The 20084-nt window shown below is 39.7% G+C and overlaps 1 protein-coding gene across 5 annotated transcripts in view; it reads left to right on the top strand.

Moving 5' to 3' along the window:
* Nucleotides 1-20084, top strand: part of TP53BP1 (tumor protein p53 binding protein 1) — a 74589-nt gene that overhangs the window by 4841 nt on the left and 49664 nt on the right. For 3 of the 5 annotated variants that reach the window (XM_047736469.1, XM_047736467.1, XM_047736470.1), the window contains exons 5-11: nt 5633-5763; nt 7240-7398; nt 7930-8059; nt 9515-9681; nt 12178-12304; nt 13286-13380; nt 17143-17351. In XM_047736469.1, the coding sequence (XP_047592425.1) occupies nt 5633-5763; nt 7240-7398; nt 7930-8059; nt 9515-9681; nt 12178-12304; nt 13286-13380; nt 17143-17351 (1018 nt within the window). Of the gene's footprint in view, nt 1-5632; nt 5764-7239; nt 7399-7929; nt 8060-9514; nt 9682-12177; nt 12305-13285; nt 13381-17142; nt 17352-20084 lie in introns of those variants that run through there. The other 2 variants (XM_047736468.1, XM_047736471.1) reach the window with 2 other exon arrangements.

Below are 20084 nucleotides of genomic sequence, written 5' to 3'. Positions count from 1 at the left end.
TCATTTTATAGTTTCACTAGCAGTATAGGAGACCCAGTCTCTCTTCATTCTCACTGGTGTTTGGTGGGGTCACTATTTTTTATTATGGCTATTCCGATAAGTGTAAAGTAATAATCTTATTTTAATTTGAGTTTCCCTAGTGGCAAGTAATGTTGAACATCTTTTCATGTGCTTATTTGCCATCTGTACATCCTTTTTAAGGAAATGTTCATGTGTTCTGTCCATTTTCTAATAGGATTTTTAAAAATTGTGTTTTGAGAATTCTTAATATATTCTAGTTATTAGTCCTTCATAGGATATGTGGTTTGCAAATGTTTTTTCTCACCTGATAGCTTGTCTTTTCATCCTCTTCAGAGGGTTTTTTCACAGAACAGATTTTTAATTTTGATGAGACCTGTCAAATATTTTTAACAGAGCAATAAAAATAATTAATTAATTTAAAGAGCTTATTTGTTTATTTGACAGAGATCACAAGTAGGCAGAGAAGCAGGCGGAGAGAGAGGAGGAAACAGGCTCCCCACCAAGCAGAGAGCCTGATGCGGGGCTCAATCCCAGGACCCCGAGACCACGACCCGAGCGGAAGGCAGAGGCCTTAACCCACTGAGCCACCCAGGCGCCTCAAAAATACTTAATTTATTTAAAAAAAGGCTTTTGGGGGGCGCCTGGGTGGCTCAGTGGGTTAAGCCTCTGCCTTTGGCTCGGGTCATGATCCCAGGGTCCTGGGATCGAGCCTCGCATCGGGCTCTCTGCTCCGCGGAGGGCCGGCTTCCTCCTCTCTCTCTGCCTGCCTCCCTGCCTACTTGTGATCTCTCTCTCTGTCGGATGAATAAATAAAATCTTTAAAAAAAAAAAAAAAAGGGCTTTGGGGCACCTGGGTAGCTCAGTTGGTTAAGTGTCTGACTTTGATTTCAGCTCAGGTCTCCAACTCAGTATTTCAGGGTCATGAGTTCAGGCCCCATGTTGGGCTCCATGCTGGGTGTGGAGCCTACTTAAATAAAATAAAAATAAAAAGATAAAAAGTGAAAAAGAGCTTATAATGAAAAGCAGGGTCCTTTTCCACCCTTGGTCCCCTTTCACAGAGGCAGCCGTTTAAGTGTGTTTTAACTTCTTTGAGAGGTTGTTGTCCTAGCACTCAAATCTTTTGTAAAGCTAACACCATTATACTGCCATTTCTTATTTTATCAAATTAAGACAATTGAATTCCATAATGAAAGATGAAGATTTAACTCAAAACACTCCCAAGTTTTGATAATAATTATTTTAGTTCTAAATTTTATTAGTTACTTTTATATTTCTAAATAATGTATTTAAACCTTTGTTTTCTTTTCCATCAGCTTTAGACAATGGAAAAAAATTTAACATCAGTATTTTTTGTCTATAATCTGATTTCAGGCCTTTTCAGATTCATCTAATCATTCTGTGAATATTTGTTGGGTATTTCCTATATGCCAAACACTGTTGAATTTTGGAGATGAAAAGGACCAGAAGAAATAAAAATCATAGACCTTAATAGAGCTTACATTCTTGTATGAGAGATATAGCAATTCATAATAAGTAAATAGTATGTTAAACACTGATAAGGGCTGGAGAGAGAAATATAGCAGAGAAGGGGATAGGAAATGTCAGAGGATTTCCAAGTTTAGATAGGGTGACATAAGGAATGTTTCACTGATGTGACATTTGATTAAAAGTTCTTAATTGGGGGCACCTGGGTGGCTCAGTGCTTAAGCCTCTGCCTTCAGCTCAGGTCATGATCTTAGGGTCCTGGGATCGAGTCCCACATCGGGCTCTCTGCTCTGTGGGGAGCCTGCTTCCTCCTCTCTCTCTGCCTCTGCCTGCCTCTCTGCCCATTTGTGATCTCTCTCTGTCAAATAAATAAAATCTTAAAAAAAAAAAAAAGTTCTTAAGTGATGTCTGCTGTTATCTGGGATAAGTGCAGTCCAGGCATAGAGAACAGCAAGTGCAAAGGCCCTGAGGTAGCAACGTGCCTGGAATATTTGAGAAATGGCAAGAAGGTTAGTGTGGCTGGAGGAGAGTGATGGAGAGAAGTGGGAGAAGAGGTCAAAGAAATAAAGGGGGAGCCAGAATATGTAAGGACTTACAGGACAGTGTAAGGAATTCAGGTGTTACTCTTAGTGAGATAGGAAGGCATTTAAGGGTTTTGAACAGAGGAATGACATGATCGGATTCAATATTTTAACTGGATCACTCTGGCTGCTGGATTAAGAATAGACTGAAGGCAGGCGTGGTGGCCAAGTGGTAAGAATAGACTGAAGAGTGAACAATTTTTATTTGTTGATTATGCCTTGTTAAAGCTGGAGAAAAAAATTAAAAGAAGCTATTTAAATAAAATTAAAGAGAAGAATAGACTGAAGGGGGAGCAAGGGTAGAGGCAGGAAGACCAATTAGGAGACTACTGTATTTATTTATTTATTTAGTTAGTTAGTTAGTTATGGAGGGTCGGTGGCTGCCTTTGGCTCACGTGGTGCTCCCAGGGTCCTGGGAGCAAGCCCTGCATAGGGCTCTCTGCTCAGTGGGCAGCCTGTTTCTCCCTCTCCCTCTGCTCTTGTTCTGCCTGCTTGTGTTCTCTCTGTCAAATAAATAAATAAAATCTTTAAAAAAAAAAAAGTTTATTGTAGAGAGAGTGAGAGTGTACGTGCACACAGGTGGGAGGGGGAGAGGAAGAGAGAACCCCCGGCAGACTCTGCAGTGAACATGGAGCCTGGCGTGGGGCTTGACTCCATAACCCTGTGATCATGACCTGAGCCAAAACCAAGAAGTTGGACGCTCTACCAGCTGTGCCACCCAGGCATCCTCTGAAAATATTAGGCAACATATGCCTGTGGCTAGACCAGAGTAGAAGTGGATGAGGAGTGGTGAGATGCTGGGTTTTTTTATTGGATGTGGAATATGAGAGAGAGGGTGGTAACAATGATACCACATTTTTGGTTTCAGCACTGGAAGAATGGAGTTGCTGCTAGAGGAGATGAACAAGAGTGCAAGAAAAGGTCAGGTTTAGATGTATTGAAGTTGAGCTGCTTTTTCATTGGACAGTTGGAGGCAATTGTTGGTAAATCTGGATGGACCTCAGGGGGATGGTGTAACTAACTGGAGGTTTAAATTGCCCAGTCATAAGTATGGATGACACTCAAAGCCGAGTCTGGATAAGATCATTAAGGAAGTGGGTAAAGGTGGAGAAGAGCTCCAGGGACTCACTGAGCCTACCAGCATTTAGAGGTCAGAAAGGGACATGAAGCCAAACCACCAAAAGATACTGAGGAAGAGCCAAAGTATGTGATTTGCGTTGTGTTTCATTGCTCTTCTACATTTTGTCATGTTTGCTTTTGGACTTTTCTTTCCCTATATTTCCCAAGGTTATGTAACTGGTCTAATTGGTTATAGGTAATGTTCTATTTTATTTTTGTGAAAATCTTTACTTAGTCCCGTTTCCTTGGATCATGGTCCCTAACTTTGCAAATTTGTGTTTTCACTTCTTTATGCTCATTATAGTTATGTTTAGTCATCTTTGTATGAAATATTAAATGTGTAGATAGTTTTAAGGAAGTGAAAAATGTTACCTATAATTCTGCCACCCAGAGGCTAATTGCTGTAAACATTTTGGCATATTTTCCCTCTTTTTTGTGTGTGCACTCGATATATGTGTAGTTGACATGTGTAAAGTAAAAGTTTGTTTGTTGACCTTTTTTGCTTAACAACATGGAATTGTTCCCATGACAGTTAAAACTCTTAATAACATTTTCCCCAAGTTTTTTATTTTAAAAGTTTAAACCCACAGAAAAGATGAAAGGATATTACACATTTGTTCTCTCTCTGTATGTATGTATACACACACATATATAAACACACATATATAAAATACATGTTTTGGGGGGCTGGATTGTTTGAAACTAAGCTGCAGACATCTTAGTTACCTTTATATACTTTAGTATCATTCCCTATCATGTAATACATTATCTTACATTATTGTAATACTGATATCACATGTAAGAAAATATTAATTCAGTAATACCTAGCAAAATAGTTCCTACTTAGATTTTCACAGTTGTATCAGATGTCAAAATATACTTTATAATGAACATTGTCTCAAGTATGTTTGTTTATCTTTTTAGTTATCCAGGATCCAATCCAGGTTTTCTACACATTGTATCTGGTTTTTTCAAACTTTTTTTTTTTTTTTTAAGATTTTTATTTATTTATTTGACAAATAGAGATCACAAGTAGGCAGAGAGACAGGTCGAGGGGGGGTGTAGGCTCCCCACTGAGCAGAGAACCCGATTTAAGGCTCGGTCCCAGGACCCTGGGATCATGACCTGAGCTGAAGGCAGAGGCTTAACCCACTGAACCACCCACGCGCCCCTCAAACATTTTTAATAGCTGCATAATATGTAATTTTATGGATTAGGAAATTATTTAATTATTTCCTTAATGCCAGCCTTATAGGTATTTCTTAATCACAGTAAACATTGAGAAATAAGTTTGTACAAGGATTTTTGCACATTTCAAATTATTTCTTGAAATTATTGGGTTATAAACATTTTTTTAGAACTTTTTTAGAAACATCTTTCCAAATTGTTCTCCAGAAGGTTCTTTTAGTTTATAGCAAACTAAATAGTTTAGTGTTATAAATAGTATATAATGACAGTGTTTATCTCACCTCAGGTTTGGGCAATGCTGAATGGTAGTATGGTATTTATAATTTTTTTTAAAGATTTTATTTATATATGTGAGAGAATGAGAAAGAGAGAGAGCATGAGAGGGGAGAAGGTCAGAGGGAGAAGCAGACTCCCTGCTGAGCAGGGAGCCTGATGTAGGACTGATCCTGGGACTCCAGGATCATGACCTGAGCTGAAGGCAGTTGCTTAACCAAATGAGCCACCTAGGCGCCCTGTAATTTCTTTTTTTTTCCTAATTTGATGGGCAACAATTAGTTTCTCTGTTTTTCTACACGTTTAAAGATGCTTATATTTCTTTTTTTATGAGTTGTCTGTTCATTTATGTCTTAGGGTTCTTCATATGAATTCCTTATGTTCTGTGGACACTGTTCTATTTGTTGGAGTATTTTTTCTAATTGTTGTCTTCTACTTTTGTTTATAATGTTTTTTGACCTGTAGTGTTAATTTCCTTTAAATATACAGGCCTCTTACCAGAATTTTATTCAGACTGTCTGATTCTATATATGTACTCTAAGGTTTTTTTTTTTTTTTTACTAAAATATTTTTGTGAACTGTGACTGGTTTAGTTGATGTATTTTTGAGTCCCTTCAGTGCACATCTAATGCATATCTTCTCATGTCACTTGTCAGTAATTCTCTTGAGAGTAAGATTTTTCTCTCCCTGGTTATATTTTTTCAGAGAAAGGTAAAATTCCAAGTATGTTAGTTCCTTTCTTCTGTTAAGTATTTGTGCTATTTAATTCTGCACAATGTTTTTTGAGTTGCTGTCAGATGCTTTCTGTAGAAAGAAGCACTAATGGGGGCCACGCCTTTTACGGTTTTTCAAATTTGCTTAAGATGTTGGTGTGTGGGGATGTCACAAATAAATTTCGAAAGATGCTTTGAGCAAAGTGTCTGAACCTGTCTGGAAAGACATAATTGTGTCTTTCTGCTGTTTAGTGTTTTGGGAATCTCAGTGGAATCTGCTCCACCTGTGGGGGAAGAGAAGGAAGAAGACGTGGAAGAGGAGGAGGAGGAAAAGGAAGAAGATACTAGAGATGGTACTATCACACACTCCCTTGGTGCTGAAGGTAGCTTTATGCTTTTTCTGGATAGTAGATTGTTCTAAGTCCCTTTAACATAAGCATGTAGATATCTAAATTTTTCTTTATCGGTGGGGCACCTGGGTGGCTCAGTCAGTTGAATGTCTGCCTTCAGCTCAGGTCATGATCCCAGAGTCCCTGGATCAGAGCCCCACCTCGGACTCTCTGGTCTGTGGTGAGTCTGCTTCTCCCTTCCCTCTGCCCCTCCCCCTGCTCCTTCTTGCTCTCTCACTCTCTCTTAAATAAATTAGTAAAATCTTAAAAAAAATATATTCTCTTTATGGGGTCTTAGATTTCTCATCATTAAATTGAGAATAGTCATTAAGAAATTTGCAGTTGTCTAAGATACTCCACCTAATTTGATGTTCAGGAATTTGATACTTATTGGATAGTCCCCATTCTGCATATTGACTCTTCATTTTGCATTTGTTTTTCAAGTATTTTGGGGATGTATGCTTTGCGTGTGGAAGTACAATCTGAATTGCTGTGTGTGGGTATGGTTTATGTATATTTTTAGAAAGTAGACATAGACTACCTATATATTAGGTGCTCCTAAGGTTTTATAATATGTAATTTTTTGCTTCATTACATATTTTTCCTCTTCATTTTTAGTGCCTTTATTCTTTTTATTTGTTTTCTGTTTTTTTTAAAAGATTTATTTTTTTTAAGCTTTTTTTTTTGTGGTAAAGATTTCATTTATTTATTTGACAGCGACAGACACAATAAGAGAGGGAACATATGCAGGGAGAGTGGGAGAGGGAGAAGCAGGGTTCCTGCTGAGCAGAGAGCCTTATGCAGGGCCTCTATCCCAGGACACTGGGATCATGACCTGAGCTGGAGGCAGTCGCTTAATGACTGAGCCACCCAGGTACCCCAAGATTTATTTATTTTAAAGAGAGAGAGAATGCGAGCGAGCGCAGGAGCTGGGGGAGGGGCAGAGGGAGAGAATCTCAAGCAGACTCCCAGCTGAGCATGGAGCCCCGCAGTGCTAGGCTCAATCTCATAACCCTGAAATCGTGTCCTAAAGCAAAATCAAGAGGTGGGATGCTTAACTCATTGAGCCACTCAGGTACCCCCCCACTTTGAGTTCCTTTATTCTTTTTTTTTTTTTTTTTAAGATTTTATTTATTTATTTGACAGAGAGAAATCACAAGTAGGCAGAGAGGCAGGCAGAGAGAGAGGAGGAAGCAGGCTCCCTGCTGAGCAGAAAGCCCGATGTGGGGCTTGAACCCAGGACCTGGGATCATGACCTGAGCCGAAGGCAGCGGCTTAACCCACTGAGCCACCCAGGCGCCCCGAGTTCCTTTATTCTTAATTTTATTTTGAAAAGCTTTGGGGCAAGGCTTTTGTGTAGAGGACTTAAAATGACCCCCCCCCCTTTTTTTTTTTTTGCTAAGGAACAGCACCTTACACAATGCATAATATTGTGGGATGCTACCTAATTTCTTGGGATTTTGTTTCTAGATTCTGCCTCATCACAGTTGGGCTTTGGAGTTCTGGAACTGTCTCAGAGCCAGGATATTGACGAGCATACTGTGCCATATGAAGTAGCTAAAGAGCCTCCACTGTCAGTAACCACCAACTCTACTTATACTAGGCTGTCTGATGTGGATGCTAATACTGGTATGAAACATGTTTTCTGGCATTTGGAATTGTGTATAAGCATTTTTCTCCTGAGCTAGAGCTAGTTGTTTTTTTCCTTGATACATGTTATAGTTTCTAAGTTAATATAATCTAAGTTAATATAGTAAGGTTGTCTGGCAAATACTTGTCAGTTGATGGCTTGCAGATTAAGTTTTTGTAAGTGGGTTACTGGTTATTTTCCTTTTTTGAAAAGATGCCTGTATATATTTTGAAATTGGACTTCTCTTTTTATTAAAATCTTTGCCATTAAAAAAGCATTTGGGGGGGCACCTGGGTGGCTTAGTTGGTTAAGCAACTGCCTTCGGCTCAGGTCATGATCCTGGAGTCCCAGGATCGAGTCCCACATTGGGCTCCCTGCTTGGCAGTGAGTCTGCTCTCCCTCTGAGCTCTCCACTCTCACACTCTCTCTCTCAAATAAATAAATTAAAAAAAAAAAAAAAAAAGCATTTGGGACTGCTGCTAGTACCTTGAAAAATTAAATGTCTCCTTCCTGTCTTTTAAAATTTCAAGGGAGTAAGCATGAAGAACAGTCCGGTGAAGATACCCCCATAGCAGAACAGCCCAGCAAGGGTGTCCCTATGGCAGCACAGCCCAGTAAGGATGTACATGTGGTTGAAGAGCAAAACCCACTGCCTGCAAGGTAAACCCTGCTCTTTCTAGAAAGTATTTTTGAGTTTCTGTTTTAGGGTCACACTTGCTTTACTTGGCTAGGTGGAAGCATATTTAGAAATTGTTGCCTTTTTTCCCCCTTATAATATGCATATTTCTGGTCTGGTGGAAACACTGATTGTTTACAAATTCTTGCTGTGTCCTTATCTCATCTTTAGGCATATTACAAAATCATTTTATTGCTGCTATAACTATAAGCATGACTCCTCCTTTTTTTTTTTTTTAAGATTTTCATTTTTAATAATCTCTACACCCAGCGCGTGGGCCTCGAATTCACAACCCCAAGATCAAAAGTCGCGTGCTCCACCAACTGAGCCAGCCAGGTGCCCTATAAGCACGACTCCTTAATCTTTGCTTGTTACTTCTCTCTGATCTTTGTCTACAGAGGCACTGCTTATGGGAGGACTTCTACCCTCTCTAGTGTTATGAGAGGTCACATGACTATTTGAAAATCTGTTCCTATATTGAGGAGCACCCAGATTGCTTTGGGTCCTCAGGTATCCTGTGTCTGAAAGTTTCTGGTATAGCTGTAAAGAGGTATCTTTTCCCAAGTCCTCTGGGCCCTAACTTGGTAGGAATTAGGCATATTTCTCTGCTCTACCTATGGTGATTGTTGTATCCTAAACTTCATTACCTCTGGTCAGCAGCTCAATATGGCAGAGGAAAAGTGGGATGTGTCCAGTTTAGGGGAGGTAGTGAATAAACATTCAGTATTGTTTGTAATCTCCTGCAGTAGAAAAGGTGAGGAACGGGGTCCTGAATAAAGCTGAATATCAAGAGAAGTTGTCTTTCCAATGCAAAATATTCAGCCTAACTTGGGCCGACTTTTTAGGCTTTTCTTAGGAAGTTGCTTTTGTAGCTAGTTATGCTATCACTTTAGTATGTGAGTCTCCCAAGTCTCTGTAAAGGGGCCAGGATTGAGAGTCTTATACGTATGAGTAGTGTTGGTATGAAGGATTCTTGGTTTGGGGCTTAGGTTGAGCAGATCAGATGGTAAAGGCCAGCAATAGATGGTGTGTGGCAGTAGCACCGTGGATGATTCACACCCAAGCTCTTTTTTGTGGAAGGTCCTCATTAGAACTGGCATTGTTGTGGTCTGGATCAGAATCCTTCATACTTCCCTAGGTAACAGTATATGTAACACAAATCCTTAAATCACTTATGAGAAATCTTGGCCAGCATGCTGCACAGCAGTGAGCAAAGTTGAAAAGAAATATTGGTGTGAGAAACAGGCTTTGAAATGGGCTGAGGATTTTATATTACAAAAAGTAGCTTAATTCACTTCCAGTGATTATTTATATAAACTGGAAGCACTGGAAATTTTGAAATTATTAAAGGAAAACACAAAACAGAAGAAGCTTGTTAATTCAGAGGTGAATGCATTTGAACATAGCAACTTTTTCTCCTGGTGATTTGAATTTCCTAGGTCAGAGGATATGCCTTCTAGTCCCAAAGTATCTCTTGCTGCTGTGGAAACAAATGAACAAGTAACTGCTCAAGAACTCTTGCAAGGTGGACTGAAGATTCAGAAGTCACCAGAGCCTGAGGTTTTGTCAACTCAGGAAGACTTGTTTGACCAGAGCAATAAAACAGGTACAAAGAGTAATTAGTTGCTGTAGCTCCTCTTCTCCAAAGATCTAAACTTTATTTCTGTTTGGAGGCTACATTTAAGTTAGAAGGCACTTTATAGGTATGTAGACTTGTTTGTAATGTGGAAGGAAAATGTGTTTCTACCTGATTAATGAGAAGGGCTTTTTGGGAATGGTTGCTGGTTAACATTTTAACATAGTTCTCTCTCTTTGTTGTAGATGGAAATAGGAATAATAATAATATAGTAAATTTAATATTGTGGACAGAGTAGCTATTTCTGTCATCATAGATCTTTAGAGCTTAACTATAATGATAATTAAGGGTAAGTTTTCATAATCACCTGGACAACAGTTTACCTTCTCATCTGTCAGAAATAGGAAGTTACAGCCTACCAGAAAGAACATAAAATTAGAAGACTGGAATGGTGTTTGTTTCACATGGTGTTAATCTCCACCATTCCCCCATTCTGAGACCTGACAGAGCCAGAGAGCTTCAGTAACAGCCTGCAAAATATATGTTGGTTATAAGGAGGGAAGAAGAGAAGGTTATATTCCTTTACTCTGCTGTGAATATGTTCAAGACATTTAGAGGGTCACCAGAAAAACTTTTTTGGCCTCTCACTGAAGCTATTAGGTTGTATTTAAGAAATTCCCTTTATTTTATTTAATTTTATTTATTTTATTTTTTTAAAAGATTTTTTTTTTTTTTAAATTTGAGAGAGAGTACGTATGTGCGTATGTGAGCTGGGGCCAGGATCGGGGGAGAGAGAGGGAGAGGGAGAAGCGGAGACCCCCCCCCCCCCCGCCCTTTCCCCTCACTGAACAGGGAGACCAAGGTGGCCCCAATCCCAGGACCCTGGGATCATGACCTGATACCAAGGCACATGCTTAACTGACTGAGCCATCCAGCCAATCCAAGGAATTCCAGGTGCCCCCAAGGAATCCCCAAGGGATTAATGCAGCTGATATTCCCATCTGTTTCTGAGGAGAAGGGACTAACAGAAGATTCTTCATAGTATAAATCAGTGATGGCTGCTCATATATCCTTTTACTAATGCATTAGTATTTTCTGTCTCCTCTGAGGAGGTTCAGGCTCTAATCTTGAAAATTGCTGCATTTATATCATCAGGGTCCCCCCCCCCCCCCGCCAAGATTTTATTTATTTATTTGTTAGAGAGCGCACGCGAGCACACACGTGAGCACAAGTAGGGGGAGTGGTTGGCAGGGGGAGAAGCAGGCTTGCTGCTGAGCAAGGATCCCAGTGTGGGGCTCAATCCCAGGACCCTGGGATCATGACCTGAGCCAAAGGCAGACATTTAACCGACTGAGCCACCCTGGCATCCCTGTATCATCGGGTGTTATGCGCATTGTTTTGACGTCTCCCTTCTGCATCATGGCATGAGCTTTACATCACCTTAGGCAGACCTTGGAATAAAAGGCTCATTTGCTGTTTTATAATAGAAGCTTCACAAGACAGAAGAGCAGCCAAGCAGAGGTATTAGGATCCTGCCTTTTTCCTCCAAGCTTTGGTCATGATAGAACTAAGAAGGGGCACCTGGGTGGCTCAGTTGGTTAAGCAAGTGCCTTCACCTCAGGTCATGATCCTAGAGTCCTGGGATTGAGCCCCACATTGGGCTCCCTGCTTAGCTGGGGAGTCTAATTCTGCCTCTCCCTCTGCCCATGCTCCTGTACTCTCCTGCTCACTCTCTCTCAAATAAATAAAATCTTTAAGACGAAACAAAACAAACACTAAGGAAACATTTTGTCAATTCTGTATTAAAGAAACCCATATTTTAGGGCCCCTGGGTAGCTCAGTGGGTTAAACATCTGCCTTCAGTTCAGGTCATGATCCTGAGGTCCTGGGATTAAGGTCTGCATTGGCTCTCTGCTCAGCACAGATACTGCTTGTCCCTCTCCCTCTACCCCTCCCCTCCACTTACGCACACGCCTCTCTTTCTCTGTCTCTCTTTCAAATAAATGAGTAAAATCTTAAAAAAAAAAAAAAAAAGGAAAGAAAGAAAACCCCATAATTTAGCAGCGGGGGGCGTTGAATGGTCACTCAGAATTTGTGTTAGCATCCATTTCATTGACTATACTATAGTCAGAAAACAGTTTCTGCCCTCTTGGAACATGGTTAGAAACATGGATATTACTCTTCTTGCCATAATTTAGCAGCGGGGGGGCATTGAATAGTCACTCAGAATTTGTGTTAGCATCCAATTTCATTGACTATACTATAGTCAGAAAACAGTTTCTGCCCTCTTGGAACATGGTTAGAAATATGGATATTACTCTTCTTGCCGTACACAGTGGCTTCTTTCTTTTTCCCCTTCCCTTCCCTTCCCTCCCTTCTTCCCTTCCCTCTTCCCTTCCCTTCCTTCTTCCCTTCCCTCTTTCTTTCCTCTTTCCTCCTTTCTTTAATACAACTCCGTGATGTTAATCTGAGAAGTAAATGCAACTAGAATTTCTCTCTCTCTCTCTCTCTTTTTTTGAAAAATAGCTTCTGATGGTTGCTCTACTCCTTCAAGGGAAGAAGGTGGATGTTCTCTGGCTTCCACACCTGCTACTACTCTGCACGTCCTGCAGCTGTCTGGTCAGAGGTCCCTTGCTCAGGAGAGTCTTTCCATGTAAGTAAGCCTAAAATAGCTCTGCTAAGGAAACATGTATCTGAGGGTCTTAGGCTAAGGTTGAAAGAGCTAAAATTGTCTATTAGTCCAGAATTCTTTTTAAAACTAAAAGGCAAACTGGGCTTTAGAATTTTGGGGTTAAAAATTTACTGGACCTATTGAAAGCAGGTAGCTCTTCTTTTCTGTTTTGAGATTTTATAGTAGTAGCCCAGAGGTTCCACTAGGAAGAAACTGCCTAGTTTATGTTCTCTTACACATCCAAAACGAGTACTCTGCTCCTCCATTTGACCAGCAGTTCTTTCCATTTAGTAGCATAGGGGTGGAGAATAGGTTATACTAGAGTTGACAGTAGTTAGAGCTCTTTATTTATGGCAAAGAGGTTGCCTTTTTTTTTTTTTTTTTTTGTTAAGATTTTATTTATTTATTTGACACAGAGAGAGAGAGATCACAAGTAGGCAGAGAGAGAGGGGGAAGCAGGCTCCCTGCTGAGCAGAGAGCCGGATGCGGGGCTCGATCCCAGGACCCTGAGATCATGACCTGAGCTGAAGGCAGAGGCTTGACCCACTGAGCCACCCAGGCACCCCTGCTTTTTTTTTTTTTTTAAACAAAAATGTGCATAATCTTTCTGATCTTTCTAATTAGGAAAAAATGGTGTTAATCCCACTTCTGCAGATGAATTTATTTTTTAGCACCTTTTCTTCTTTGTAATCATGATGTTCTTTTGTCAGATTGTTTATTTCTCTTATAATCATATGGCTTTATCCTTACTCTTTTTTTTTTTCCATTCTAAGTTTGGATAGGTCTGGTATGAGAAATAGTTAAGTATTATTCATGGCTCTTCTGCCAACCTCTGGTAGCTGTTTGAGAGATTGCTAATAAGATTTGTCTGATTGACTTGGATATTTTTGCTGTTAAAGTAAAAAACAAATACAAAACTGTGGCTATAGTAAAATAACCTGTGAATTCTCTCTTTATATAAAGGAATTCCTCAGATCTTGTTGCTCCTTCCCCTGATGCTTTCCGATCTACCCCTTTTATCGTTCCTAGCAGTCCCACAGAGCAAGAAGGGAGAAAAGGTGAGCTCTCTTGATTTGTCTGTTGGTCTCAGATTAGAAGAGGAGGAACACTTCTGCCTTGCAAAATGTACTGTTTCTTTATTTGCTTGAACACTGTGACATTATTCAGTAGGGCTTGTATCTGACTCACCTTCAGAGATGTGGCCTAGTATAAAGTGCTTTCCTTAGTCCTCTGCTCTTCTAGCACTGCACTGATTCTTACACCAATTCTGTATTGTTGATTTAATTTTTAAAAAGATCCTTAAGGCAAAATGTTTTTTTTTTGTTTTGTTTTGTTTTGTTTTTAGATTTTATTTATTTATTTGACAGAGATCACAAGTAGGCAGAGAGGCAGGCAGAGAGAGAGAGAGGGAAGCAGGCTCCCTGCTGAGCAGAGAGCCCGATGCGGGACTTGATCCTAGGACCCTGAGATCATGACCTGAGCCGAAGGCAGCGGCTTAACCCACTGAGCCACCCAGGCGCCCCAAAATGTTTGTCTTTAAAGTTTAACTCAAAGTAGTATATTGTAGTAGTATATTAATGAAGAACTGGGTTTATTACTAATAGTCCAGTAGTTTCCAGCAGCATGTTGACATGCTTCTGGTGAAAGGGAACCAAAAATTATTTTGCTATTTATTTATTTATTTATTTATAAAGATTTTATTTATTTATTTGACAGACACACAGCAAGAGAGGGAACACAAGCAGAGGGAGTGGGAGAGGGAGAAGCAGGCTTCCCGCTGAGCAGGGAGCCTGATGCAGGACTCGATCCCAGGACCCTGGGATCGTGACCGGAGCCGGAGGCAGATGCTTAACTGACTGAACCACCCAGGCATCCCTCTTTTGCTCTTTAGAGGTTACTTTTGCTATCATCAAAGCAATTTTAGCCAGGGAGTGGCTAGGAAGTAGTGGTAGAAATTTTGACTTCATTCACATCGTCCTTCACGGACCTAGTGATTTTATATTATTTTATTCACAAGAAAGAATTCCTTTTTACTTAATTTATCTCACTAAACCTCTTTTATTCTGTCCTAGTCTCATATCCAGTCACTCAAGATATATATTTTTTAGAGGATGTATGTATGTATGTATGTATGTATGTATGTATTTATTTTAGAGTGTGAAATCATACATACACAGGGGAGGGAGAGAAGGAATCTGAAGCAGGCTCCTACCCAGTGCAGAGCCTGACATAGGTCTCAAATCTCATGACCCTGAGATCATGACCTAAGCCAAAATCAAGAGTCTGATGTTTATCTGAGACACCAAGGTGCCCTAGTCACTTAAGATATTTTTAAGTTCCTGCTACTTCTGCATGAAAACTTTTCCAATAAATGTCATGATTTTCTTTTTCATTCTTTCACTTACCAATAATGATGTAATAGTTAATATTTATTGAGCACTTATTGTATGCCAGGCATTGTTTTGTGTACTTCTCTTTGGTTCTAGGTGCTTTTCTTTGTTTTTGTTTTGTTTTGTTTTTTTCATTTTTCATTGAACCCTCACAACAATCCTGAGAAGTAGGTGCTACTTTTATCTCCATTTTACAGATGAAGAAATTAGTCATGAGAGAATTCACAACTAATAAGTCATAGAGGCAGGATTTGAACTCAGGCAGCTGCTTCCAGGGCCAGTGGTCTTATCTGTTGTTTACATGCCTTCTATAATACCCTGCTGTCTCTACTGTCAAGTGATGTAAATATAGAAATATGTTTAACTTTTTCAGGTGCAGTTTACCCATGACAAAATTTAATCTTTCTTTTGCCACTAACTTTGTGTCTGGCTATTTGTCTTGAAATCAGTTGTAGGTATCCAAGTGGACTAGTACAACTTTAAGCATAACATGATTAATGATATCTTTAGTAAAAAATAAAAGTAATCCATTCTACAAAAAAATTCCAACACAAGATAAGTTTGATTTATACTTAAAACCATTTCTTCTACTCATAGTGTGAACATTGAAGATACATAAAAGTTACATTAAAAATACTTTCTCCCTGGGTGCCTGGGTGGCTCAGTGGTTTAAAGCCTCTGCCTTCAGCTCAGGTCATTATCTCAGGGTCCTGGGATCGAGTCCTGCATCGGGCTCTCTGCTCAGCGGGGAGCCTGCTTCCTCCTCTCTCTGCCTGCCTCTCTGCCTACTTGTGATCTGTTTCTGTCAAAGAAATAAATAAAATGAAAAAAAAAAAAAAACTTTCTCCCTGACTGTAAAATAGTTAATACGCACTGTGGAAAGTTTGGAAAGCATATAGGAAAGTAATGAGAAAATAAAAATCGTGTGGATATCGCAGTCCAGCTACAGTTAATATTAGGATATATTTACTTTCAGAATGTTTTCTATGCATAAAGAAGTATTTTACACACTTGGGAATATGTTAAATATATGATGCAGTGTTCTTTTTTTTATGTAACATACTCTTATTTTCTCCTGTCAAATGTATTTTAGAGTTAATGTATTTGCTTAATATGTGCCTCTTTGTGTGTCTATATTTGTGTGCTTCCTTCTTTTTCTTTCTTTCTAAAATTATGAGCCTAAAGCCTTATTTATTTATTTATTTGACAGAGAGAGAGAGAGAGAGAGAGAACGAACAAGTAGGCAGAGAGGCAGGCAGAGAGGGAGGGGGAAGCAGGCTCCCAGGGAGCCTGATGCAGGGCCAGATCCCAGGATCCTGAGATCATGACCTGAACCGAAGGCAGCAGCTTAACCCACTGAGCCACCCAGGTGCCCCCTTAAAGCCTTTTTTATATGTGGTGCTTTGAATAGTGGGTCTTTAATAAGTGCTTTGTCATGGTGACAGATCAAAAGATGTTATGAAAATACTTAACCACAGCTGAAGTAGCATGCTAAAGACTGGTAGCACCAGATTGCAACCTAGCATTAGACTGGGATGTGAGGTTGAAGTCAAGCAAAGCAGCAGGGGTAGGTATTGAAGTGAGGCATAGCCAGTACCGTGAGTGTACATTGCAGTGAAAAACCTAGTGGCATAGATAGTTTGTGAGAGTGGTCTAGAGGGAAGCCTGTTGGGGTCAGGTTGTAAAAAGGGGGGAAAGAGTTGTTGAATAGCTATTGGGTAGCTACCCAGCTAGCTAGGTGGGTTCTGAGGGAGAGCCTGTTACCCTGCAGGTGGGTAGTATATTTCGGGAACACAGTGGGGAGGTGGTGGTGGGTGTGTGGGTGGGTGTGCGTGTGCACACACCAACGTGTGTGCTTTCCCCCTGGGCAATTTGTCTCCTGATTAGTGGCTTGGTAACTTCGTTCTTTGATAAATCACTGCCGATGGGCATTGTTAGATTTTTTTTCTTCTGTATTTGTCCTTGCATTCATCTCTCTGTGGTTAGCAGTTGTTAAGGCAAATGTAATGAGTTCATAAATAAGTAGATATTGGAGTGGTGACAAGTTCTGCTTTTCAAGGCCTGTGGCAGAATATACGATGGTTAATTAGAGGACATTAATCTGGATGTTCCTATGCCAAATATGAAAAACTGAGTTATAGTAGGGAAAGGGGTTCAGAGGAGCCGAGTTAATGTTTTCATGTGGACGAGTGGATATCCCCAGGTGAACCCCATTTTCATCTCTATCTCAGAATTTTGGAAGTGTGGACCTTCCTCCTCCCACGGAAAGAAAGAATTGCTAGATTTCTGTGATTCAATGTACTGTTTATCTATTTGCTTTTCTGAAAATTAAATCACAATTTTTTTAGGAATGGAAATTTCTGTAACATAATTACTTAGTGGTATTTTGAACATGAGTGATACTGATTTGTTTTTCCTCTTTTAAACCAGATGAGCCAATGGACATGTCAGTGTTATCGGAAGGAAAAAGAGAGTCTTTTGAGAAGAAACTCCAGGATGATGAACCAGTGGAGACAGAAAATCCCCCTCTCCCACATAAGTCCACTGTATCACCACAGGCCTCAACACCAGTATCTCAGAGCACACCAGTCTTTACTCCTGGGTCACTTCCTATCCCATCACAGCCCGAGTTTTCTCATGTGAGTATTATAGAAAGAGTGTTTTCCTCCTAATGTTGTTGTTGTTGTTTTTTTTTTTAACCATCTTTGAGGTATAATTTATAAATCATAAAATTCACCTATTTTAAATATATAATTTAGTGATATTTAATACATTTACAGAGTTGTGAAGCTGTCATCACAGTCTAGTTTTAGAACACTTCCAGAGTCACTTATGTTTAAATTTTGTATTATGTCTTGAGCTTTTTGAAAGTGTTCGTGCAAATTGGAGGGGATGTTAATCATAATTTGACTGTAACACAACTACTATCATTTTTGTCTTTCCATATGCCTACTTTTTTTTTTTTTTTAAAGATTTTATTTATTTATTTGACAGACAAATCACAAGTAGGCAGAGAGGCAGGCAGAGAGAGAGGAGGAAGCAGGCTCCCTGCTGAGCAGAGAGCCCCACTCGGGGCTCGATCCCAGGACCCCGAGATCATGACCTGAGCCAAAGGCAGAGGTTTAACCCACTGAGCCACCCAGGCACCCCACCTACTTTTTTTTTTTTAAATGAAGTTGCTTATAGTGAACATACAGCTTTAATCTTTTTCCAGGTAACATTGCATCATAATGATTTTTCAGTGTTACACAGTCTTCATAGTATCTTTTCCTTTTCCTCCTCCTCCCTTTTTTTTTTTTTTTTTTAAAGATTTATTTATTAGAGAGAGAGAGTGCATGCATGGGGAAAGTGAGAGGGGGAGAAGCAGGGTCCAACTCGGTGCTCTATCTCAAAACCATGAGATAGTGACCTGAGCCAAATCAAGAGTTGGATGGATGCTTAACTGACTGAGCCACCCAGGCACCCCCATACTACCTTTTCAAAACTTGTATAGTATTTCTCTGAGTGGATGTACCATAAGCTAATTAATCACTCCTGGACAGAGGGTATTAGGATGATTTTAAGTTTTCAAATGAGAAGTTTTCTTCTAAAAGCAAGGGAAAACTAACATCTTTTCTGTGTAATTTTAAGTTTAAGTATTAAAATAATAGAGTGCAGGTTTTATTCATAGTGAATTGAAAGTCCTTAACTAAATCTAAGTGAGTATATTATATTTTCAGTCTAAATGCCTCTTCTTATAAGACTATAATTGGGGGGATTATTTTAGTGTTACTAGGAGAACTTCTTTCATGCCTTTCAATTTGTGGGTATTATACGAAAGTTTATATTTAAAAAGGAACAGTAGTGAAATATACTATAAATTCAGTATAGAGATAGTAGGAAGAAAAGTTTTAAAATTTCGGAGCACCTCGGTGGCTCAGTTGGTTTTCTGCCTTTGGCTTAGGTCGTGATCCCAGGGCTCTGGGGTCTGGCCCAGCTTCGCTTCCTGCTCACCAGGGAATCTGCTTCTCTCTCTCCCTCTGTGCTTTCTGTGCTCTCTTTCTTTTCTCTTTCACTCACTCTCTCTTTCAAATAAATAAAATCTTAAAAAAAAAAAGTTTAATTGCTTTCTGCAGTTTTCAAAACTTGTGTGTTTTGTTGGAAATTCCTTTTTATGCCAATCATTAGAAGTGACTTGGTGGGGTGGTTAAGAGTGATGCTGGAGTCAGAACTTCCTAGACTTAGTTCTGGCTCTGCCATTACTGCCATTGTGACCAGTTGGAACTGAGTCTCGGTTTCCTCATCAAATCAGATTGGGATATGGATACTACCTACCTCAAGGGTAGTTGTGAAGGTTACATGGGTTAATATATATCAAGTGCCTAGATTAGTGCCTTGCATGATCCAGAAGGGTTAGTTTTGCCAGCAGTGAAAGAGTGAAGACATGGCTACCTAGAGGTGAGGTCAGTGTGCATACACTGTACATCTTTTAGTTTTTTGTTTTTCTGTGAAAGTTGTATGTGGATATATATAGTTGTAAAGAATCATCAGAATTTAGGGATGAGCTATAAGCACTGACCAAGAGCACTGAGAAGAATTTTCTAGAAAAAGCTGATGTGAAAGAGACCAGTTACAGATGTTTATCAGTGATCAAACATGACTTGCATGGAAATGTGTATCTTTGCAAAAAGGTATCCCTACCAGGAGAAGTGAAGCCTGGCCACAAAGAGATAACTGACTTTTTGAAGAACAAGGCACTGTTGAAGGAATTGCTTCACCTTCAGCATTTACTAAAGAGCTCCAGAGCATTTATAAAACCAGCAATAAAAATTTGAGTCAAATAATGATGTTGAACATAGTTCAAAGGTCCTTTGAACCTAAGATGACTTAGATTTCTTTGGATTTATATTTTGAGATGCCTCAGTCAGTACAGTGGTCCAAGTCTCCAAAAAAAAAAAGAAAACAAACAAAAAAAGTACCTTTACAAATCTTTCAAGAATACCTTAACAGTTTTTATGTTAAGGCTCTGTTTTTACTTAATAAACCTTATAAAAGCCAAAAAAGGAGTCAGATGGTTAAAACAAGTTCTCTCTTCACCCCCCACCCAGAGACAACCACTTTCAGTTCCTTCAGCTTTTTCTCCATAACTCTGTATATCATGATTATATTTTTATGCACTTTCTATTTTTATTTTTTTTTAAAGATTTTATTTGTCAGAGAGATTGAGAGAGAGCATGAGCATAAGCAGGGGGAGCTGCAGGCAGAGGGAGAAGCAGGCTCCTCGCTGAGCAGAAAGCCCAAAGATGTAGGCCTTGATTCTTGGATGACTAGGTCCCTGGGATCACGACCTGAGCCAGAGGCAGATGCTTAACCCACTGAGCCATGCAGACATC

This window comes from Lutra lutra, chromosome 7, assembly GCF_902655055.1.
Source record: "Lutra lutra chromosome 7, mLutLut1.2, whole genome shotgun sequence".
In the NCBI taxonomy this organism is placed as follows: Eukaryota; Metazoa; Chordata; class Mammalia; order Carnivora; family Mustelidae; genus Lutra; species Lutra lutra.
Note: the sequence above shows the minus strand (reverse complement) of the source record. Positions and strands in the feature narration are given on the sequence as shown.